The sequence below is a fragment of the Crocuta crocuta genome, unplaced genomic scaffold (assembly GCF_008692635.1).
Source record: "Crocuta crocuta isolate KB4526 unplaced genomic scaffold, BGI_CrCroc_1.0 scaffold338, whole genome shotgun sequence".
In the NCBI taxonomy this organism is placed as follows: domain Eukaryota; kingdom Metazoa; phylum Chordata; class Mammalia; order Carnivora; family Hyaenidae; genus Crocuta; species Crocuta crocuta.
In genome coordinates, this window is record NW_027529183.1 from 452,756 (window position 1) to 478,300 (window position 25,545).

General features: G+C 42.9%; 1 protein-coding gene across 1 annotated transcript in view; it reads right to left on the bottom strand.

The window, feature by feature from the left end:
* The window catches only part of TGS1 (trimethylguanosine synthase 1), a 42,571-nt gene that overhangs the window by 2,091 nt on the left and 14,935 nt on the right, over positions 1–25,545 (bottom strand). Inside the window, exons 6-12 of the mRNA XM_077758272.1 lie at positions 25,076–25,162; positions 22,573–22,747; positions 20,109–20,415; positions 18,645–18,788; positions 16,898–17,041; positions 13,032–13,248; positions 12,020–12,098 (exon numbers count right to left, since the gene is read on the bottom strand). Of these exons, the coding sequence (XP_077614398.1) occupies positions 12,020–12,098; positions 13,032–13,248; positions 16,898–17,041; positions 18,645–18,788; positions 20,109–20,415; positions 22,573–22,747; positions 25,076–25,162 (1,153 nt within the window). The remainder of the gene's footprint in view (positions 1–12,019; positions 12,099–13,031; positions 13,249–16,897; positions 17,042–18,644; positions 18,789–20,108; positions 20,416–22,572; positions 22,748–25,075; positions 25,163–25,545) is intronic.

The following is a 25,545-nucleotide window of genomic DNA, read 5'->3' on the forward strand; positions in this document are numbered from 1 at the left end:
ACGAGGCATCTCAGATGTTCACTCTTCCTTTCCAGGCGGGTAGGACTATAGTATGGTGGTGAAATTCTGGTTTCAAACACGTCTGCTCATATGGGTGAGGCCACTGTGCTGGGTTTTTGGGCAGAACCTACTGTCTCCAGTGGCAGAAGCTAAGCCCTCAGCGGGAGAGAAAATGGACATATCCTTCTCAAATGCCAGCTTTGTTTATTAAGACAGAAACGTAAAGAAGAGCTCCCCTCCCTGGAGGCGTCTGTCCCGTTCACCTCACCTTCTTCGACGAGAGTCATGGCGCCCTGCTCCCCACCGCCAGGGGCACGGCAGAGGGCAGGACATGCGGGCTCCCGCTCTGCTGTGAGAGCTCGAGTCTCTGCTCCGCACTGTCCTTCTCTGTGCTGTCGTCCAGCCAGAACCACTTCCTCCACCTGTTGCTCTTGTGTGTTTCTTAAAATGTTTTCTTTATTTTTGAGAGAAAGCATGAGCGGGGGAGGGGCAGAAGGAGTGGGGGGACAGAGGATCCGAAGTGGTCTCTGCACTGAGAGCAGTGAGCCTGATGAGGGGCCCGACTCACCAGGAGATCATGATTTGAGCTCAAGGCGGACACTGAGCTGACGGAGTCGCCCAGGCGCCCTGTGTGTGTGCATTTAAGACCCCCCACTTTTTGAGCTCTGCTAGACAACAGTGACCAACCTTTTTATTAAGAAGCTAAAAGCACCGACCCCCCTCCACCTCCACAGAGTGAACATCAAAAGGATGCTTCAAACTATCAAGACTGTACCCAAAGTTCTACAGAGAAAGTTTTGGTCATTCTCAAGTTTCTTAACTAGCACATATATCACCTTCTAAACCCATGAATCTATTACCAGAGCTCAGCTTTATCAAGGGGGCAACGAGAACGACTGAGGGGAAGGGCATTGCAGGTGGAAAGCCCTGGGGGTCTGTCTGATCCTCAAAGACACTGAGCATTGGAAGGGATACCCAAAATATCGGGGGCAGGTTCCAACAAAGGAGATGTGGTTTCAGTAACTAATTCTGTGATCCTAATCAGTCAAGCTGAGTATTTTGCAGAGGTGCTTGGAGGTTGGGAGACCTAATCTCAGCAGTGTTACACATGCGACACCAGCATCTGGCAGAAGGGAAGATGTTTTGTGCATCACCAATGAGTATGTATTTTAAAGCATTTCAACTTCCTCCTAGAAAAAAAGTCACAGATACAGAAATAGGGAAGAAACCACAGGCCATTCTAAAAGAAGCTGTCCCACTGAAGAAGTTAATATCAACATCAACACCCACCTGCAAACACACACACACACACAAGATGGCTGTGTTTTTATCAATAGGAACAGCTGATAACCCAGGTCAAACACAGTATCTGTCCTAACGATAAAAAGCACACGTGCATCCTACTATGTACTAATGAGGAGTGCATTAAAGTAAAACATTAGAAATTAAAAGTAGCCAACTAGTCTCTAAGTGGCAATTACAGGTATCTTCATGTGAGTCTGATTTTTCTTTTTTCATTTAATTTTTTTTAAAGTAGTCTCCACACCCAACGCGGGGCTTGAACTTACAACCCCGAGACCAGGAGTCACACGCTCCACCAACCGGGCCAGCCAGGCGCCCCTGTTAGTCTGATTTTTCATAATGGCAAAATGAAAAGTTTTGGCTTTAAACAACATAAGGCATCCTGATCTAAAATAGAACTATTTCACGGTGATTTTTCTAGGAGTCAGAATTCGGGCGCAGTATTTTCTCCTGTTCCTTTAAACCAGTGATTTACTCAGAGGAAGTGACATTGGCAAGCTGAAGTTTTCTCGGGGGAGGGGGAGTTGGTGGTGGTGGTTGGGGAGGAGAGAGGAGTTGAAACCACAGCAAAAATCTACTAGGCCAGGTCTAGCAGCAAACCAAGAGCAGAGTCAGAGGCAAATCTGAACACCAGTTCTACCATCAATTTAGAAGGATCTGAAAAACAGGACTACTACCCACGTCCTTAAAGAGTGCATTTTGTGAGCCATAAATAGAATTATATTCAAACAAATCTCTGAGGAGCTCCAGGGGGGTTTAGTCAGTTAAGTGTCTGACTTCAGCTCAGGTCATTATCTTGGGGTTCATGAGTTCGAGCCCCGCAATGGGCTCTCTGCTGTCAGCACAGAGCTCGCTTCGGATCCTCTGTCCCCCTCCTCCCTGCTCCTCCCCTGCTCATCCTCTCTCTCAGTAATAAATAAGGTTAAGAAAAACTCAACACATCTCTGAGAAAGTGGGGTACTTTCTTTTCCCTTTCTCCCCACTTTTTAGAGGGTTGCCTGGACTTGAGTGCTTTGGATAGAAAAAGGAATGGAGATGTGCTCACCACACGAGAGGTTTCCAGGTCTGTCGCAAAATGGTTAATGAATTATTTTATTAAAAAACTATTTACTGAACGCGCAGAGGTTTTTGTTTCAGGCAGTGGAGCGTAGCAAAAACACACACACGAAAGTCCTTGGTGGGAGAGTCAGATGACAGACAAAAAACAAGTGGCACTATTCCCAATACCTAGGAAAAGGTGGGTCTGTGTCAAAATATAATGAGCAAACTTGTACCTATTCAGTGTTTAGAAACTTAAAATGTTACTTTCCCGTGTTCTAATTGAAAACAATTTCTAACTTTAGGGGTTTTGTACTTTTTCATGTTTTTATAACTGTATATATTTCATTTTTTTCTTTTAAGTTCTTTTAAATGTTTAACTACCTAGAGCGCGCGCACACACACGTATAAGCAGGGAAGGGGCAGAGGGAGAGTGAGAACTCCGGGCAGGCTGTGCGCTGTCCGCCCAGAGCTTGATGCAGGGGCTCGATCTCGCGGACCATGAGGTCATGACCGGAGCCAAAATACAAGAGTCAGACGCATAACTGACTTGAGCCATCTAGGCGCCCCAACTATAGGTATTATTTTTATTTCATAACTATAGGTATTTATTTTATTTTATTTATATTTTATTTATAGGGATTACTATTACCTTTATTAACTAAAGGTTAGGATTCTGGAGTTGAAAAGACTGTGTAGTTCAAATCAATAAGTAATACTTTGTTTCAATCAAACTTTATTTCCAGTTGTCTGTATTTTTCACTAGCAGGTTTAACGGACAAAATGTTATTTGATTCCTTCCTCTTTCTTAAAGTTTAATAAATTGAGAGAGAGAGAAAAAGGAGGAAAGGAGGGGGCAAGACAGGAAGGGGAGAGTAAAGGTCATCACTCTGGATTCCACAGCACGTTTCTGGCACATGACCCACGTGTACTAGATTTACCACAGGAAATCCCCATTCGTTTGCGCTGAAACTAGGGCTGTCACCCTCATCAGCCAGATTTTATAACAGTTGTTCCTTGGGGACGGGGGAAGGAGAGACGGATAAAAAAGCTGGGAAAGGTGATTAACTTTGATAAAAACGGAAGATTTAAGAGTCAACTAAACATTCAAAAGTGTATTAATTCCTTTCTTCTTCTTTTCCTTTTTCCTTTCCCTTCCCCTCCCTTCCCTTTCTCTTTTTACATGAACTCTATGCCCAACACGGGGCTTGAATTCATGACCCCGAGATCAAGAGTCTCAGGCTCTACTGACTGAGCCAGTGAGGCACCCCTGCATTTTTTTTTTCAAAAGCAAACTGATTTGAAGTAAATATGTATGGTAGCTGAACAAATGAAAGAAAATAACCACCAAACTGGATCCTAATGGAAAAATATATAATCAATACCAAGGGCAGGAACTTTATTATAAGGCGCAGAAATATCAGCACTGAAAAAAATGTCCTATTGCTACACCACAGAAGCGATTATGTCTGCAATATGCAAAAACTTGCTTAGATGCAAATTACATCTGGTGAAAATAAAGAGTATTTTCTATGGGGCCTACAGATTTCTGCCAATTAGTTTTTTGTCTTTAATTTTTTTTTAACGTTTATTCATTTTTGAGAGACTGAGACAGAGTGTGAGCAGGGGTAGGGCAGAGAAAGAGGGAGACACAGAATCGGAAGTAGGCTCCAGGCTCCGAGCTGTCAGCACAGAGCCTGACAGGGGTCTCGAACTCATGAACCATGAGATCATGACCTGAGCCAAGGTCAGATGCTTAACCGACTGAGCCGCCCACCTGCCCCTGCATTTCAGCCAAGCAGTGACAGGAGCAGCAAGCATCGGAAACACTACTGGCTGTGGTTAGAAACAAGGGGCTTATCCATGGTTCCTTTGCCCCTGTGTTCTTTTGTGACATCCAATTAATAACTACACACAAAGGAAAGCAAGCTGGACAAAACACTTCTGATGAGCAGTTCTCTGGGAGACAAAAGGAATTCTTTTTTTTAGCAGCAGAAAACCAGGGAATACTTAAAACTTATATTGAGTTCCATTTCTCTGCATATGGTAAACAGAAAGGAGAGTTTTATGTATAAGTGAATGCAATCTTAATTTTTTGGCTAATAGTTTTTCAGATAACTTGAACGCTACCTCAGGCTCTCCCAAGTTACCATTTCTTGTTTCTTTCTTTTTTCAGATATTTACTTGTTGATTCAAACAACTACGATTTTTAAAAGCCACCACTGTCAACAGGGGCACAGCGGTGACAGGTCAAAAAGATTCTCCTGAACGTCATGAGCTTACCTACATGACTCTCAGTAGAAGGCTATCAAAAATCAGTTCACTAGGCTTTGCTCCCTACCTGTCCTCAGAGCTGGATACTGGAGACAGGAAGAATGCTCTTAAATTCAACAAGTTACATGAAGCACAACGGACCAGAGAATCCAGAAGTCCCCAGCTGCTGGTACAGGACTTGTTTGTAGCACTGGGTGATATTCTTCTATATATATATTTTTAAGTTTATTTATTTTGAAAGTGACCGAGTGCAAGTGGGGGAGGGGCAGAGAGAGAGAGAGAGAGAGAGAGAGAGAGAGAGAGAGAGAGAGAATGCCAAGCAGGCTCCACACTATCAGCACAGAGCCCAATGTGGGGCTCGAACCCATGAATGTGTGAGTTCATGACTTGAGCCGAAACCAACCAAGAGTCAGGCCCTTAACCGACTGAGCCACCCAGGCACCCCATGTACTCTTCTATTTTTTATCTATGTCATTTAGTGAAAAAATTTATCCAAAGGAGCAAAAGAAATAGAAGCTTATGTCCAGAATCTCATTTGCCTTTCCAACTGCAGCGACGAGGCCAGGCCGGGCCCCTCTGGGGAACGGGCGCACAGGCGGCACGGGAAGGACAGCACCACTGTCGCCCGCAGCCCCCGCGCTCTCCGCCCCCCCAACCCCCGGGCAAAGGCAGCTAGTGAAGGAAGCGGGGCGGCCATCTCCTTACCCGCACTGTATGTACTAAGCAGCGGGTGTCACTAGGAACAGGAGTGGCCCGGCACCAGGGCACCGACCCTAGAAGGGAGAGGATGCCCGTGGCAGACAAAGCTCAGCACCAAGTGCCTTTCAGTTTGTGGTGACGTCTGAGCCTTTTTCCTCCCGGATCCGGAACAGAGCAGAACTGATCGCGCAGAGATTCCTGATCATCCCCTCTGCGTCTCCCGTCACATCACCCCGTCTTCACAGCTTCCACTCCGAGGGTGGCTACCTCGGTGGTAAGAGATGGATCTGTCCCTCTGGGTGATGAGTCCCTGTCAGTGGGAGACAGCAAGCCACTGCAAGNCCCCTCAACCCCTCCCGTCCCCGCCCCTGGCTTCCGGCTGACAACTGCCCGCCTACCCCAGGGCCCATGGACCCCTGACGTGCTGAGACGGCGTCTGTGCAGTAGGCAAGGGCAGGGGACGGCACTGAGTGCTGAGTCCCGGGCGCTGCCTGTTTTCAGGTTCAACAGCTCTCCATTCGCTCAGTCCCTGGTCCTGCCGGTCTCTCCTGCTGCTGGCATCTACGCGGACTCAGGGTCCTCCGCGTGCTGCGATGACTCTGCATACTCGGCACGGGGGCGCGGTTCTGGCTACAGGACGGTGCTGTCACCGTGCCCGGTTTCTGCTACGGAAACTGCCTTCAGAAGAACTGGACACAAATTTCTCCTCACTCTTACTATTTAGGAACTCTTACTAATTAGGCCCTTACTAGGGCCTAAATTTTCATTTCTTAAATAAACAGATACTATAATAGCTTAGGACTAAAAACAGAGAAATCAGCGGTAGATTTTTACGGTACTCTGCTAAAAACAAACACTAAAAATGCCCATGAACTGAATTATATTTAAAATTACATTTAAAATAATATTTTTCCAAATAACATTACCTAAACGTTCCCATATTTAGAGATAGTTTTAACTGCTAAAGTGCCTAACTGTGCTCTTCTCTACGGGTTTACGAATGTCACCTGTAGGTCCTCCTTTCCTGCCCACCGACCATGAAAACTCAGGTGTGACGACCACTGCAAGCAGGAGCTGTCCCCGCCCAGGCACCGTGCTGGCTGCAGAGGGAGCCGCTGGGCCACCAGGGGGAAGGGCTGTCTTCGCTCAGGCTCTCCAGCCTCTCAACGTTTAGGCCGGAGGACACAACTTAAACAATCACAGGGTCAGACTGGCCCGTGCTATGAGGTCAGTTCGCAAACACGGTCCTGCTGCCTTGGGAAATAAAACAGGCAGGGACGGCCTGCCTGTCACCGCAGGGTGTGTCGGGGGAAGTCACGCAAGGGCAGGGCACGGTCAGCTAGACCAGTGCGCGGAGGCCCACGACACGGCCGCCTCCCACGTCACCGTCACCCTCGGCGGGTCCTGCGGGCCGCGGCTCGGTGCTGCCCGGGCTGCACGCACCCACGGACCACCGGGAAGGTACGTGACAGAGAAGACAGGCATTTTAGGAGAGAAGGACAAGGCGGCGCTGCACCTGGTCACCGGGCAGCCACCCCCTCAGCGTCCCAGCATGTGCCCAGCAGGCGGGGCTCCCCCAGGTGGGGGCCTCATACTGACACCCCGCTCTGCTCAGCGACCTCGATCCGCATCGCACACGCATACTTTTTAAAACAGAAGCTGTCCGTATCTGGAATGTCTGGTGGATCGCAAGCCAGCACTGGCTGCAGCTCGGAATGTGACCGGAACAGGCACCAGGAGATACATACATGTGTCCTGGGCCCCCTAAACTGAATCTGATCACTTCCAAAGTTCCAATTGTGACTTCCCTCCAAAGAGCCTATCACAAAAAGACTTTCTAAATCACTGAGTTCCCGAGTTGGATAGTGAGAGTGTGGGTAACGAGGGAATGTGTGTCCTGGAAAAACCTCACACAGAAAACGGGAATGAGAGACCGAGATAACAGAGTATGTAGAAAAATAGTTTACTAGACACAGAACACAACGAGCCTCATCTTCCACGTGCAAAGACGACGGACAAGCTGTATCTGTGCCGGGTCCATACTCACTTTACCTACCCGAAAGAAAATACCACGGGCACAAATCTCCCTGGATGGGAAACTAACTGTTCTCTGCAGACGCTTCTATGGGGAAAGACAACCCATATGCTTTGGGAACCTGGCCCACAGGGAAGTTCAGGGTGCTGTGACATTCTAAATGTTCCTTAACAAAAAAGCTGACTTACCCGTACTGCTGCTTTCTCTCATTCTGGCAGGACTGCCTTTTCTCCCATTTAAAAAATACTATTAATGGACAGATTTTTTTTTTTCATTTTAAAAGTTGACTTCCTTCTGTAATTTGATCCAAACTTAATACCAAACAATATAACACACTTGAAACCTCATTCCCTTTTTGACTTTTAGTATTCTTTAGTGCCATTACTCCCTCTGCAGGCAGAAAATGTGAATGAACTAATTTTGGCAGGTTTCTGAAGTAAACCAAAAACACAAGTTAAAGAAAAAAAGTTAACCTTTTCCTTGGGAAAATGTTAATTTAACTAGAAAAAACATACCCATTGTAACTTTTGCAATAAATAGTGAATTTCCTATTGTCATTCAAGTACCCCGAGAGGCCCATCAAACATTTAATATAAGGATCATATAACCACTTAGGAGGCTAGTAATATAGAGCCTAATATTTACACGAGCAAATAAGAATTATGGAATCAACAGGCTCCACTTTACTTGGGAGCCCAGGATGCAGATCAGAGTCACAAGACTGGGAAATATGGGTTAATACAAGATCTGATATAAAAAATGCACGAAGCAAGGGGATAGTGCTTTTTCTTGTAACTGGCCCAGCACACAGTGTTTGGTCTAATGTTCAAATACTGCGGCTCATAAAGAGATGACAGACGACAAGATCTAATTTCATCTCCTTTAACCCCCGAGGGTAAGAGCTCAGGCTCGTTCATTTTATTTATTACCCTTCTCTTCACCCAGAGAATCTCAGCTCTGACAGCATATTATAATCATTTGGGGACTTTTAAAAAATTTATGCGTGGTCCTCACCCAAGAAAATAAATCAGAGCGAAATCTTTCCCGGCGAAGCAGGATACTGGTAGTTTTAAAAAGCTACTTGCTAAAATTATCAAACTCTCAGAAGAAAACTCAGGCAAGAATTTCACGATATTAGACTTGGTAACAATTTCTTGACTGTGACACCAAGAGCACAGTCAACACACAGAAAAAAAGAGCTAAACTGAACTTCATCAAAATTACAAACTTTGTACAGCTAAGAACACTATCAAGAGAGTAAAAAGGCAACCCACAGGATGGGGAAGAATCTGGCAAAGTGCACACCGAGGGGACGAATGACTGGAAGAGACGCACGTGAGCGGAGGGTGGGTCAGCAGCACGCGGTGTCAGGCAGGTACAGATGAAGCCGGCACCGGGACAGCTCTGCACGCCCATCAGGACGGCGATCGTCACAATCACACAACACCTAACAGAAACACCAATGCCGGGATGCGGGGACACTGGAAGTCTCCATGAGCTGCTGGCAGGAATGTCCAATGGGGCCGCTGCCACGGAGAAGTGTACGGCGGGCCCTCAGAATGCTCCACAGAATTACCCTGGTTCCGCAATGCTGCTGCTGGGCGTACACCGAAAAGAACTGAAAGCAGGATCGATACTGTGCGCCCACAGCAGCAGCATTCACAGCAGCCGCAAGGTGCAAACAGCTCAGGATGTGCCCTGATGAACGGGTAAATGGTGGCACGCACACGCAGTGGGGCATTATTTGGCCTTAACAAGGAAGGACCTCTGGCGCATGCTGAAACATGGCTGCACTGTTAGCGCACTATACGCAGCGCGATGGCTGGATACAAAAGGACACATCATGTACGATTCCACAGATCTGAGGTACGCAGATCAGTCAAGTTCACGGAGGCAGAGTGGCCGGGGGTTGCCAGGGGCAGGAGTAACGGTGAGTCAGTGTTTCCCAGGACGGAGCTTCAGTCTGGGGAGACGCACAGGTTCTGAGATGGATGGTGGGGCGGGTCCACAACAGTGTGAATGCGCCCGATGCCACTGACCGGTACGTGTACAGACAGTTTACGGGAAGTTGTGGATGTGGATGTGCACCTGACCACAATTTAGGAGCCACTCAGGCAATTCCAGTAAGTAGCCAGAGCTGGGGGCCAGTGTTCCAAAGACCAAGGAAAGGAGCCAAGACGGGGAGGGCGTGACAAAGTGACGCGAGGCTACATCTGTTCAGTGTATGTTTTTGATGGGAGGATGAGAAAACTACGTGACCCGGGAGGTGTATTTATTAATTAAATGCCATCCTTTGACAGACAGGAGACCTTCTACTCCATTCCCGGGAGAAAACACGCCCTCTTTCCATCTTGGTCCTCTTTCAAGTGTCAGTAACATGTCCACTCTTCTGCCAACAGCTTGTAACAGGGTCTCGTCCGTCACAGGACGTACCGAAGGCCCACGGGGCAGACGTGCGGTGTTACATGCTGCGCCCACATGCTCTCTGAGGCCTCAGAGCCATGGCCAGACAGCCAGTAGGCGGCAGGGCCGAGGCTACACTCGGTCTGTTGGATGCGATCTCTCTCCTTCTGAGCTGGTTACCTGAACACCATCCACAGGTCCCCGCTCTCATGTCCCCGCTGCTCTGGCCACCTGCTCCTCCACTCCTACAATCAGAGCTTCTTGGACTTCAAATCCAGGTGATGCCCTAGATCATCAGAGTGTTTCCTGAAGTCATCCCACCAGGGCCCAGCACATTTAATCCCCACCCTCCCTTTTGAGAAGGCTGCACTGTCATTTATGTCCTCAGGGCCAAAGCCCTAGGAAGCCGCTGAGCTAGTATGACTGCTGGCTACCCAGGGACACTACAAAGGGAAACCGCCTAACAAAAGGAGCCTGTGGAGCCCTGGTCTGGATGCATGTGCAGGATGGAGGGAGTGCCTCTGGCCTGAGGCAGGAGGCATGTGCTTGTGAGAAGACAGCAAGAAGGAAAACAAGAACCAGAAATTCTGCTCTGCCTGTTCCCACCCCTAACCGTGTATTTGGTGTCTGCTCTGCCTTTCAGAGGCTGGGGGCTCTGGCCTGGGCGCAGTCTAGTTAGGGTCGGCAGAAAAGAACCCCGCTGGGAGGAGCTGGGAGGAGCGGGTGGGAGCGAATCCCAGGCAGCCGCTGTCTCCCACTCCAGTGAGCTCACTCCAAGATTAAAGACCACACATAGCTTTTGAATGCTGCTCTCACCCAGCCCCTCCCCAAAGCAAGGAGTGGTGTCCTGAGACAGTGCTGGGTGATAATAATGAACCGCAGCCCATGGGTCCTGGGTTGGCAGCCCCGCGGCGTCCCCACTTTCATCCCGTAAGGTCATTGCTGGGGCTAACGGGGTGCTCAGCAGGCCTGGCTGCCTGGCCACATGTTACAATGATCTGGCAGCTTTAAAAACCTGGTTAGAGCAATTTCTGAGGTGGGGCTTAGATAGTCACAGATTTGTAAGGGTTCCCAGGGTCCCCAGTGTACAGCCGGAGTTGACGCGAGTTTCTAGCCTGGCCTGTCTCCTTCCACATTACGTGAGAGTAGCCAACATACACTACGACATGTGAGGACCACAAGTATTTCATGGGAGAAAAACAAAATGGATTCTAAATTATATGAAATACAGAAAGGATAGACCAGATTAGGAATTTAAACTTTTAACAGCAGTAAGTGATATTATTAAAGAAAACAAAAACAGTTCAGAAATTTTAAGTATAAAGAATATACTACTTGAACTAAAAAACACAAGGAATATACTCTCAGGAATAAACTAGCTGGGAGATCAGATCTCCTACAAGAAAAAGGAAGAGAAAAAGCGCCAGGAAATAGAGCCATAAAAGACTAACACCCACATAAGTGATGTCCCAGAAAAGGGAACAAATGTGGTATGAAATTTAGCTGAATAGATAATGGGAGATAATTTCTCCAGAATTAGATGAAAAGTTCAGCACGACAGAGTCAGCTCTCAGAGTATCAAATAGGAGAGAAAGGAAAAACCCAGACCTAGTTACACTAGTAAAATTAAAATACAAAAAACAAGATTTTCAACAGAATGCTTATCACGCAGCAACTTCGTAGCAAGTGTTTATAAAAAGCAAATCAACAAAAACATGAAACAAAGACACCATCAAATCCCCATGAGGCAGTTATACCAAATCCAATTCTACCAAAGAAAAAAATAACATTATTAAAATAAGTGTTTAGGGTAAGAATGGAATGAGAACATTTAACTGCTTGTCAAGGGTCCCACAATCCAAGACTCTGGGTAAAACTGCTTCTGGCCACAGTAAGGTTTCATCTGTCTGTATATTTCTATTTAGGCTCCTCTTTTGAGGAGTACTTTAAACTCTGTTCTCAAGGCAGGCTTCAGGAAAGACAGATCTGGACTAGTTTAGGTATGCACATTTCAAACACTCCACATGCGGTCATCCTCTCGGAACATATGAAAAGCCCAGCATATTCTACTCGTGTCTACGTCCGCCAGGAGCTGTGGAGATGAAGTGCATGAAGTAGGCATGGATTTAACGGCCAAACACCTCCCACTTTCTAGTAACAGTTAGAAAGCCAGAGCCTTCTCATAAATATGTTCTCAAAGAAATGCCTTATATCTTTCTTCTACCAGTTATGCCACAGGCTCATAGAAGTTCTCCAGTGGTGGCTTACCTGGTCAATATCAGCGTTTCTTGGAAGAAAATAAACGATATTATTAGTGATCTTCTGGGAAAGCCTGAAGATTTCAAAGGTGGACAGGAGTTAAGGAATGGTAACAAAAACATCAGTTCATTTCTGACCAGAGATACATTCTTAGATCTTAACCCAAATATATTTTGATACGTAACAGTAAGACGCACATTTAGATCCTCTACAGGAACCTAAACGAGAATTAATTAGCAGATTTTGTAACTCAGATGGGTCATAGATTAGAAGGTAAAACCGTTCATCTAATTATCCTTGTGGAGGGTAGCCAAGAGTCAGAAATATACTCTTTCTGCCGTTTCCTAATTACCATGAGGACAGAAAGAACAGGAGAGCACAGTACCACTTCTTTCCAGTAAAGAATAAAAGACAAGTAAATCTGGTCACTGTGATTTACATTCTAAATTTTAATTAGCAATTCAGAAACATGCTTCCTGTTAGAGTCAAAGAGATGATTCCTCTGGGAGTAGAGATAAAGTAAGGGACCAAAAAAATGTTATCATGAAAGAAAACTTTGCTTCGGTATCTTGGAAGTGAGAGGAAACATTGGAAGATGCAAAGAGAATTAGCTGAAGCCAGTGTAAGCTGAAGAAAAGTTGAAGGACAGTTACCCAGACTCTAGGGACAGGTCTTGAGGACTCTACCAATTTCCAAGACAGTAATTTCAAGCAATTAATACTTCCTACTCCTTGTTTTATAACGATATAATTGGATAGTAACCATAAGAAATGTAACTTCACGTTTGCCATTACTCTTGGAAATCAACCACCACTTAATTTTTACATGCTTAACTTTTACATAAAAAAGCAAAATAAACTGGAACCTATCAAGTGCTATTAGTGGGTATGTCCCCACTTCACTAACCTCTCTATACCTGAAACACACACGTGCACACACACGCGTGCACACACACATTCATACGCACCCCCTTCTGTCTACAAGCACTGTTTGAGTAATCTGTCAGCCTTCCAAAGGATATCCATCAGGAGACATCATGGTCCTAATGTCAAAGGTCTCTGCAGTAGCATAGTCTGGTCCTCCCCAAGGGGGGCTAAGAAACACAACATCAGCCTTTAGATGAGAAGCCAGCAGGAGGAAATCTCCACAGATGAACTCGATCTTGTCTGCTATTCCATAAACTTCGGCATTATTGCGAGCAAGATCAATCTTAACAGGATCAATGTCAATGGCGATCACTACAAGTGGGAAAAGAAGAGAGGAGTCAAATGACACTGTTACACAGAGCAGTTCACCTTCTGAGCAGTCTGCTTTTTTCTCTTTGTTAAGAACTTTTTTTAAAGACCAAGGAAGTTTGGTACATATACCAGGGATAAAAATTTAATTAAAGAATTAAACCTTAAGTAGACAGATTCACTTGTGTAGTACCAAGAAAATGGGACTAAATGACCTGGCATTCACAGCTGTGTCCCTTGGCCGGCTTTTCCAAAGCAAGTAGAGACGTAGTCACACAGTATGTACTGAGAGCAAAATGCCTGTTTATTAGCACTGTGCTCTGGCGGCCCGAGCAGCGCACGCCTGGAAAGGTCACCAACTATAACACGAGGATTTCAGAAAAGACAAGGTTCCTAAAATGACACAGCCTCCAAAGACAAATTTGACATCGTCTACAGAAGAGCAAATAGAAACACACTTAACAAACCTATAGAGCCAACTTTATGAAAAAGAAATGTAAAAACATCTGCTGATGATGTTTAATGAGACATCTTAGGAAGCAGGGAACTGACAGCATTATGTTTTCACCGAATGGGCTTTCATTTAATTGACTGCAATTTCATAATTAGCAATGCAAACGTAAGTTGATTTTAGCTCACTCGTGTCCTACAGTAAATACCTCCAGCATACCTGTATGTGCACCAGCATGCTAGTGGCAATATTTCATACCTGAAAGGTCTAAGTGGAACCCTAATGCATACGCCTTGGGTGTCTGGAAACAGTTATTTTCTAGAAAATGCTGGTTTCAAAATGTGTTAACACTTTTGAGAAAGAATGCACTAAATAATCACTTGACCAATGTATACGAGCTTCAACTACATGTTGAAAATATGCATTTACAATGCTATTTTTCTGTTCTAAATAAGCCAACATTCATTAGCAAAAAGATGAAAATGTCCTTTTAGCTGTTCAATCTGTCCACCTGTAGTACAGGGACAGATGGACAGATATGCCGACAACACCAAAAACTCAATGGGGAAAAACGACTTTCAACATCAAACATGCTTAGTTAATTCTCAGGTTTTCGTCTACATTCCCCTCGAGGCTGCTTTATTTTTAGGCCTAACAGAATATAAGCACTCAATCTACTATGTAAATGAAATGCTGACCAATGTTGGGTGACATTACACAGAACTGCACTCTCCAGTGATGGGAGCTACTAGCCATATGTGGCCATCACCTTTACATCGATTACATTGAAATAAATAATTCAGATCCTCAATCTCACTGCAACATTTTAAATGCTGCTCAACAGCCACATGTGGCCAGTGGCTATCATACCTAGACAATACAGAGATAGAACATTTCCATCAACATAGAAAATTCTATTGAATAGCAGTGATACTTGAAGTACACCAAGAGGGAAAAAATCTTTAACATCAAAATGCAAAACTTTGTGGATTCTTTCACATTCAGCTGACTATACGCATAGACAACCACCATCTGAGTGGAAGGAAATAAGTGGCACAAAGGGAGCATGCCAGTTATACACAATGCTATTTTCTCTTATGTGTATGGGTACATACACGTGTATGTGTGTATTCATATATATTCAGTTGAAGAATGACTATACGTGCATATGTGTATACATATATATATATCTCAATGCACACAGAGATATGTAAGCACACAATAATCATACTTCAAATGTTCTGAATTCCTTACCATGGTGCAGCACCTACCACTGACATTAGAGCATCTGTGGGCTGCTTGTTTGGGAATGGGTCACAGGACATCACTATGCTGAACAGGCTGAACAGGCTTGAGGAGGCCTAAGCTTCCCGTTCCACATTCCACATGCTGCAGACAGAAGCAGGATCATGACAGTGCCAGAGAGGCATGGTGTTTGCTATCTGCTTCCCTCTCCTACCAGAAGCTGGCTATCCGTAAGCGTGCATGATTAAAAGACCCTCAGTGTACTGAGGTGTACTGAGCTGCAGAAAGCCTTGGCTACAGACCTATATTCAGAGAAATACAAATCTACAATATGGAGAGTTTCCATAATCATTGAAAAAATATCCAGATCTATTTGTTGCTTTATTGGAGGGCAGATATTTTAACTGTCACGTTATGATACAATGTCAAAATGAAGACCAATGTGACAACTTTTGAGGAAAAATCATTTTCATGCAATAAACACTGATCTGACCTCTAGGAATGGCTTACCTGGCAACTGCGGAGAGGAAATTTCAGTCAATAATGAATTCAAGGAAAACGAGAAAATAATTCCTATTACAATAACTATGAAAACTTTCATTCAGGCTATTAGGAGACCATATAAGGTAAGCAATGTCATGCCCCAGAACATGAGTAAATAGGGGTCACATTCATGTTAAGTTTTCCTTTATCATTGTTAGCTTCTATGTTATGCTTCCAGAATCACACTTTCCTAGTTAATAGTAAGAACTGTATATAAACTAATGAGACTTACCTGTAACTCACTGAGATTGAAACAACATGTATAATAGAAAGACATTGGGGGGAAAATCATCTTCAGAGTATGACTCAACTGATATGTTTACAATATCACATTAGGGGTGCCTGGGTAGCTCAGTCGGTTGAGCATTCGACTTTGGCTCAGGTCATGATCTCATAGTTTGTGGGTTCGAGCCCTGCATCGGGCTCTGTGCTGACAGCTCAGAGCCTGGAGCCTGCTTCAGATTCTGTATCTCCCTCTCTCTCTGACCCTTCCCTGCTCATGCTCTCTCTCTCAGAAATAAAACATTAAAAAAAATTTAAATGTCACATTATACTACACTTTCAAAAGAATTTAGAAAGAATAGGGATATCAGAAAAAACCCTAGCTTCATGACTCAGTTGTGCCAATCTGGGCAGATCATTCAATTTTATAAAGCTTTCTTTTCCCTGGGAAACAGCACATGCACTACCTACCTGACATAGTTCTTGGCAGATATAGAGTAATAGAGGCTTTCTTTTTCGTGTTTCTGAAGTCAAACACGAGGATGATCTACTATGTGAAAGATGTTTAGAGTCTTATGATGTTAAAGATGTTTCAGAGATGATCTCAATTTAAGGTCTCCTTTAAGCTGAGGTGAAATGATGTCCAAAGTCATCAAAGTGGCAAAGCTGGGACTCCCTGTCACTCTTCTTCTAAGGAATGGCTTCCCATGTTACAACTGGTAGTTTTACACAATGTCATTCATCTTGGCTTCACCAAGCTGCGTCTGTGTGATCCTGGGCAAGTTATTCCATTTATTTGTTTATCTGTGAAACACAGATAATAAAAGATGCACCTCACAAGATTGCTGACTAATAAGTGTATACGTATTAAGCACTTACACCAGTATGAGATACAAGGTGTATGGCTTAATATATGCTACCTAGTATTATTATTTTTAAATGTTCATAATTATTCTGTGCTCTCAGCACAGAGCCCGGTGTGGGGCCTGATCTCATGAACTGTGAGATGATGACCTGAGCCAAACTAAAGAGTTGTATACTTAACTGAGCCCTGCTATTATTATTTGGAATATTGGGCATTAGATTACTGATTATACATAATATCTCAGCATGGACAGGCTAAAGCAAAATGAAACTTTTTATTCAAATAAACTAACAATAAATTACTTTCTTCCATTGATGGCTAATTACCTCTCTTTCCTGTTAAGGCAAACTGAATGGTATTTCCTCCGACTCCACAGAACGCATCTACCACAACATCACACTTGAAGGACTGGCTGACGCGGCCAGCAATGTGCTCAGCGATCTTCTCGGGGGTAACCGAAAACCAGCCCTCTGCAGAGGAAAAGCACTCCTGTGAGACGTGCAGTTTCAGGAAGCCATCCCAAGCATAGACGTCACAACAAACAGTACTGCATATTATATAACTGAGCAAGATCTAGTTTCTCTTTTCAAAAGATTATAAACAGTTTAGTTAAAAAAAAAAAAAGTTCAATAGAGCTTCTTTTAAAAAGCAGTACCATTCCCATTCCCAATTTTCACAGAAGCAACTGCCTCGATTCTGGCCTGATGCTTTTATAAAACACTTCCAATAACTGAACACAATTTTAGTTTTTCTGTTTCAAGTATTAACGACTATTATGGAAAATGGAAAGTTAGCTATGCAACTGGCCAGCTCCCCAAACTCCACTGAGTTTCCTGATTACTTTATTTCTAACAGGGAAGCACTGAACCAGATTTGCACTTGACACTTTGGAAAAATTTGTACATTTCCAAAGAGTCAGGAGAAGCAAGAAGCTGACAGCAAAAGGCCGCAAACCTGTAGTAATAGTAGACCCCTCTTCATTTTCAGAAACGGGGACCTAGGCCCACTCCAGAAGAAAGGATACTGACTTCCTTTCCTAATAGAAGAAATTAACATGTTTTTCAGAAAGATATTTCTTCTGAACAAAATCATGCACCAATTTTCCTGTTCCCTTTCCTTGCCAAAACTTTAAATTGCTCCTCATTGTTGGAAGAATATAAATATGAATTCCTTTTATAGAATTAAAAAGCTTTTATCCAGCCTTATTTCTCCAAACTCCTATGTACTTTCTTCGATACACAACATTTTGTAAATTATTAGAAGAGGGTCACAGAACCCAAAATTCTAACCACAGATCAAGCCTCCTGATTTTGACAGTTAATAAAGACCAATGTTTAGGTAGTCCCGATATGAAAATAAGCATTGGTTTGCAGAACTGAATTAAGGAAGGTGTTCAAGACAGCAGGAGCACTCACGGAAGAACTCCATTTCCAGTGTTAATTCATTATATTACATCTTCCCCACTAGGTATTTCTTCATCAGATGTTCTGCTTACTAATCTATTGATTTCTTTTGCTATCTATCCTAAAATGCTACAAATACAGATTAAACCCAAATGTGAAGTTTTAAAAATATATAGATACTCAAACTGAGAGACACGGTAGAAAATAATTGGCCACTTTTGTTTGGAAAATGTCAAAGTCAAGAAAGACAAAAGTGCCTGAGAACTATTCCAGATGAAAGGGAACTAAAAAAACATGAAAACTAAATGCAATATATGATCCTCAAATGGAAGGAAAAAAAATGCCATAAAAGACACGTTTCTGGCAACAGATGAAACTAGAGTCTCGACTGCAGAATAGAGTATTGGAGAAAGGTTAAACTTACAGTTTTATCATCTTTACATAAGGAGGTATCCTTGCTCTTACAAAACACACGCAGGATTAAGGAGTGGAGCAATCGGCTCAGAAACACACACACAGACAAAATGATAGAGCAATGTGACAAAATGTTAACCAATAGTCAGATCTGGATAAAGGACATTATGAATTTTTTTTTTACTCTTCCTGTCACTTTTCTGTAAGTCTGAAATTATTTCAAAACAGTGTCCAAAAAAAATCACATATATTTTACCTCTGTCCAGTTTGATCCCATCATCAAAACGGGAGAAGAGCCTGTATCTCTGGGCCCAGTATTTTGCCAGCTCAGGAACGGCAGCTATTTCGGGAGGCAGGCCAATTGCCCTTTTGTTCCTCTTCTTCTTCTTTTTACTTTGAGCTAAAATAAAAGAATATTAAAAAAACAGATGCTCACTATGAAACAAAGAATCACAGATGAAGTTATCTAAAAGTGCAGCCACAATGAACACTTACAGTTGGGAGTGCGCTCCAGACCCGCATGCAACGGCAGCCCCGGAGAAGCAGGAGGGCGCGAGGCAAACAGCACAGACTTTACGTTACAGCCTCTATTTCACTGCTTATCATATAAGCTCCCTGAGCTCAGGACAGAAGCCTCGGCTCACGAAGCTCTAATTTTTAATTCCTTGAAAGGAATGAATGAGTAGCATTTTATCTACTTACTTCACAAGATTGTTAGGGGATGTGTAGAGATACTCTATAGGTATAAAAGTTACTACTTCTGTTAGATAAAGCACTACTTTATGCGGTCAGTTATAGAGATCCCAACATTGTTCTTCCCTTCTTTAAAATAACATCTCCCAAACTGATTGAATCCTAACTTTAAGCTCGGTCAATCCTGTGACCCCAGACATGACCTGAACGTCCTATGACCTACAGGAAATTAAAACAAGTCACTGCTTTACTGTTAATAGAAAAGGATCTCATTCATTCAGAGATGGACTTTTTTTTTCTTATTTTTTAAAATGTTTTATTTATTTTTGAGAGAGCAAGAGACAAAGTGTGAGCAGGGGAGGGGCAGAGAAAGAGAGAAGGAGACACAGAATCTGAAGCAGGTTCCAGGGTCTGAGTTGTCAGCACAGAGCCCAACACAGGGCTCGAATGCATGAACTGTGAGATAGATCATGACCTGAGCCGAAGTCGGACGCTTAACTGACCGAGCCACCCAGAGGCCCTGAAATAAAAAGAATTATGAGAAGGAAAAGCAGGGCAATCCCAAATTTCGAGAGGGATAAAAGTCACTTTTCGCCCAGGGGAAAAGGGCAGCGGTAATGACCTGTGTCAGCGGAACAGAGACACTTCGCCTTCCCATGCACAGCCCTTGGAGTGACCGTGCTTGCTCAGGCATGGGTGTGGTGTTCTGGTCCCAAATCACAGCCACCGGCACACTGCACTTCCTATGCCTTCTCTCCACTTAAAATCAATAGTGGTGAGAGGAGCCTGGGTAGCTCAGTTGGTTGCATGTCTAGCTCTTGACGTCGGCTCAGGTCATGATCCTAAGGTTGCAGGATTGAGCCCCACATTCACGTTCTGCCCCTCCTGCGTGTGCATGCATGCTCTCCCCCCACCTCAAAATAAAATGAAATAGGAGTGAATCCTTAGGTTTAGATGACTAATAACTGACAGCTAGGGAAGCACGTTACCTAAGTGCATCAGCGAGTGGAAGCATATCTGGTCTTACCTGCAGCATCTGCCTGAAGAGAGTCTGGTGTAATCCGAGTGGCACAGTCTTCCTCATCTGTAAGAGCCGTCACTGTGCTGTCTCCTTCATTGTTTGCTGTTTCAGGTTCCCCGGCTGCACATACATCCTGACACTTTTCAGGTCCTTGCTGGCTTGTCGCCAGCAGGTCACCACCTGTTTTAACAGACGGTTCCTGTTCCTCTGAATCACTGCTTGTGCACGTGTCTTGTACATTGTCCTGAGATGCTGCCTCCTGTGGTGCTTCCTCATTCACCGGTTCACTAACCCACTTTAGGAACTTTTCTACCTGAAATTGAAGTCATCACAAGCATGAATTAATTCCAAAATGCCCAGAACAGTCCAACCTGCTTTTCCCATTTGGACTTCCCTGAGAAGCTGTCATAATTATTAGCTCCAATAAGTGCGCTGTATCATACAAGCTAATTATGCAAAAGTAATTCTGAGCTAACTGCACCATCTTCATAACTGGACGTACCATGACCTTATTAAAGATCTCTTTAAAATGAAGAAAATATCAGATTAAACACAAGGTGATGACTTTCCTGTAATGAATTAGCACTGAGAGGATAAAGCTGAAGTCCTGGTAGCTTTCCATAGAGGCTTCTGAGAATATAACCAGACTATGCGGTGTTACCGTTACAAACATACCTACTTACTGTTGTCACTAATACTAGCTTTTCAAACCACACGGACCTTTCTTCAACGGCTGAGTCTACGATTTATATTAAATTGTACTCAGCATCAAAGACAGACTCTAAAAAGATTTAGTGCCCATCTGAAGAAAAAGAGCAGTGCTATCTTAGAATGCAAGTTGCCCTTTAACGGAGTAGGGCCTGTAAAAGGATTCCTAAAAACCTAGATTTCTTAGAAATGAACAAGATTAGGTAACTCCCTTTCAAACTTTTGTAACAAGAATATGCTATTAAAAAAAAAAATTTTAGGGGCGCCTGGGTGGCTCAGTTGGTTAAGTGTCTGACTTTGGCTCAGGTGATGATCTTACGGTTCGTGGGTTCGAGCCTCGCGTCGGACTCTGTGCTGCCAGCTCAGAGCCTGGAGCTGCTTCAGATTCTGTGTCTCCCTCTCTCTCTGACCCTCCCCTGCTCACGCTGTCTCTCAGAAATAAATAAAACATTAAAAAAATTTTTAAAAACAAAAAAAAAACAGAAAAAAATTTTTAAGCTTATTTATTTAGAGAGGGGGGAGGGGCAGAGAGAGGGAAAGAGAGACTCCCAAGCAGGTTCCGCACTGTCAGTGCAGTGCATTGGGCTCAAACCCACAAATCAGGAGATCATGACCTGAGTCAAAACCAAGAGTCAGACACTTAACCAACTGAGCTACCCAGGCGTCCCTACAAGAATATCCTTACTAACAGACCTTCATGACCCTCCTAAGAGTTAGGAAATTGGAAGATGAGCACAGACAAACCCAGACTCTTCAAGGGGACTGTGCCTATATATCAGTCAGATAACTAAGGACACAAGAGCCATGTTTCTTTTTTCCTCGGTAATACATAGCCAGTATATTTCTGCTCTTTGTCTACAGACGGATGTACAGTCTACAGATGGATGTACAGGGACAATCACCTCCAACAAGTAAAAAGTTCCACAGGACTGACTGACCCAAAGTGGGAAATGTGCTCCAGGCATAACCAGGGCCACTGACATATTAAAATATCACTAGCAACCAACCGATCTAAAATGAAAAGGAAAACACGAAGGTAGCTATAAACCTGTTGCACATTTTGGAAGGATGCTGAAGTCAGGAAGGATAATGTACCTTAAGGGTAAAACAAAGTCATTACAGGATCTGAGCTTTTGTTCTGTTGCCCAGAGGAGTTGCTGAAGAAGTGACTGATAACAATGATACAAACGTTTTGCTCATGAGAAGGTGTTTTTTCCCCGCTCCCTATAATGGAAAAGTATCACTCATCAAACCAAGCAAAAACTATTCTAATTACTTTTGTTTTTAGGTGCTTGGAAAGCAGGTATAGCAGGGTCCAAGAGAGGGGACATGAATATTTCAGTTAACAGTGTAAATCACTAAATTCGTATGAGGCCATTAGGAGGAACTGGTTAGTGTAACGTTTAATTGATCGCCTCTGGATGACCTCATAATTAAGACTTACAATAAACGCTATACTAGAAATTGACTTCCAGGATCCTTCCTTTCTGATCCTTGGGGCAGATGAGAAATGTTTACAAGGCAATTTTATCTATCTTCCCAAATACTTTATAGTTTTCAAAACATCTTCCTTTCTTATTACTAAATACCAACTTACTCTTTTTCAAATTTAGTTCATGTGATATATGCCTTTAGGAAGCAAGGGGAAAAGAATTTTAGGCACTCATATCTGATAGAAACAGGATTTCCATTTGAATACAATTTGAGTCAAGCTCACAAAATGGGGTTCTATCTGTAAATATAAAACAAAATTTATACATACCTTAGTCAAAGCTTTGCTTTTCTTGAAAACTGTTTTTTCTGACTCTTCAGTAAAGAAGATGTGTTTGTTTTTCATATTTATTTGTCTTCTCATGTCCAGGAACTTTGACTTATACTTCACATTCTTCTGCAGGTATCTGACCCGCCGCCGACTGAAATTTGAAATCCCACCGTATCTGTGACCAAACCAAAGGAAGAGGACTCAAACCTGAAGATTTATGAATTTGTTTCCTTATATGAAAAGAGAATAAAACTGGCAATTTTCACTATTTTTCAGTTACCAGCCACCATTTTAATTTCACTTTTCTAAATTACAAAAGTATGAAATAAAGCTCCAATGCACAGATATTTAAGATCTCCGTTGTATGTTAATTTTAAGTAAATGTGAAACTTCAGTTGGGAATATCAATATACGTTACACACTGCAGAAAGCAGATATTACGTAGTAAAACATAATAAAGAAATTGCACAAAAATATGTAATAACCCCATTGTACATCAGGGAAATATCATCTTTGCTCATGGTGAGATGATACCGAAGCTCTTTAATAACATACATATTTGGACTTCAATTATTTTAAAAGTGGTCACTAGGGGTGCCTGGGTGGCTCAGTCAGTTAAGCGCCCGACTTTGGCTCAGGTCATGATCTCATGGTTTGTAGGTTTAAGCCCTGCGTCGGGCTCTGTGCTGACAGCTCAGAGCCTGGAGCCTGCTTCAGATTCTGTATCTTCCTCTCTCTCTGACTCTCCTCTGTTCACACACTCTCTCTCTCTCTCTCAGAAATAAATAAAAAACATTACAATTTTTTTTAAATTAAAAAAAAGTGGTTACTGACTTCTAATCTAAATTAATCTGAGCTTACCAAAGAAGCAAACCCCTATTAACAAAATAATTAGAAAATATCTTCTGATCTAACCATCTGAGTTTTTCTTGCCTTAAAACATACAGATCTGTTACAAAGACTTCTATGACTCTATCAAGCCTTATTTAAGTACCTCTCCCACAGACTATTAGAAACCTAAAGTATAATATACAATTTAGCACTTACAAACTCTTGAACAGTTTAGTGTTAAATATCACCTGTTATCTTCTAGTCATATTATAAACTTTATTTAAAAAATCCATCTTTTTCTTCTTTTATTTTTGAGAGTGGGAACACAAGAGCAGAAGAAGGGCAGAGCAAGAGAGAGAACCTTAAGCAAGCTCCATGCCCAGCGTGGAGCCCAACACAATCTCATGACCATGAGATCATGACCCGAGCCAAAATCAAGAGTCGGACACTTAATCAACTGGGCCGCTCAGGCGCCCCTTATCCTTTTCTTCTAAGTACAACTATGAATCCTGAATAGAAGAATAGTTAAGTCAAATCCCAGGTAACAGAGTAAATCTCCAGGGAGGTATACTAGCAACAGCCACTCCAGTAATTTCTCACTAAAATTACATGTGGGTAGAAATAAATTCTGCCAGGAATTTAAACATGGCACTATCGAGAAAATATTGTTATTACTAATCTTTGTGATCTTTAGCCTTAAATGATTATATGAATGGCAACTGCCTTTAAGTACCATAAGGGAGATATAATTGACAATTAAAAAATACATGTGTAGTATTATGAACATGTAATTCTTAACTAATTTGGATTCAATTTATAAGTCAACTTTGAGATCTATGTTCTTTTCTTGCTGACTGTGTAATATGTAGGGATCAGTTAAAATTTCACAACTAACAAAGTAAGTCTCAACCCTTAGAAACATCAAACACCTTAATCTTGGTGTAAATCACTGGTGCACGTTGACATAAATGGAAGGTCTTTAGTGTGCCTTAAATACTCAGTTTGGTTTTCATGGTATATGCAATAAACCCTTCAGTTTTCTTATACTTAATACTTGGGCATTTAACCCAGAGAAAACATACACCTTCTGTATGCAAATGTTCATAGCAGTTTATTTGTAACAGGAAAATACCATACACAGTCCAACTGTCTTTTAAAAGATGAACGGTTAAAGAAACTACGGTACATCCACCCAATAGCATACTACTCAGTAGTATGAAGGAATGAACTACTGGCACACACAGTAACTTGTGGGGAACCTCAAAGGCATATGCCTAGATCTTAGAACAATCTAGAAGTACATACAGGGTAATCAATTAAACACATAAGGATTAGATAAATGTGTGTGTACCAGTAAGTCAGGGTTGCTTGAAGTCTCAAAACCTCGGCCTGAACCCTCTCTAAGAAATACTATGATCGTGACCAAGTCACTGCTCTATCTATGAAATTTTAACGATACTGGATCATATGGAAATGCAACTGAGTCAACGACATATGTGAATATAGCAAATGAGTGGTGATCTCTCCACAAGAAAGGTTAGTGCTTTAACTATAATACCTCAATTGCTATCAAATCTATAACCATCATTGGCTATCTGATGAACACCAGAGAACTCTGAGACAGCTGAAGTGTCACAACTTTGGGAAAACGACGGTATTTATTTATAATTACTTTTGTCCCGAGCCATGCTTGAATCCCAGAAGGGAACCACTGTCATCAAAGTCTGAGTCTGCGTTTTCATCGATGTCCAGCTCGTGGCTAAACAAACAAAAGGTAAACAGTGATAAACCATTATGTCCAGGGTTATGTCCAGTTAATGAAAATACCAAAAGGTACACAGAGTCAACCTATACACACTTTCTAATCACAACAGTCAACCACAGCTCCACTCCCAGATCCAGGAAGACAGGAATGAGTACTTTACTCAGATTTTCCAAATAAGATAAAGTACCCAGCAGTATGTGGAACACAGCAATAAGCAACGAAATCCTAAACTTTGTCAAGTAATTCTCTATACTCCTGAACATGGGACGAATACAGATCTCTCTATTTGTATCTGGAAAAACACCTGTAAAGGCTATAGCCTTAAACTAATCTCCTAGAATGGTATCTTTAGAAGTTTTCCTTAAAAATGAAGGAAA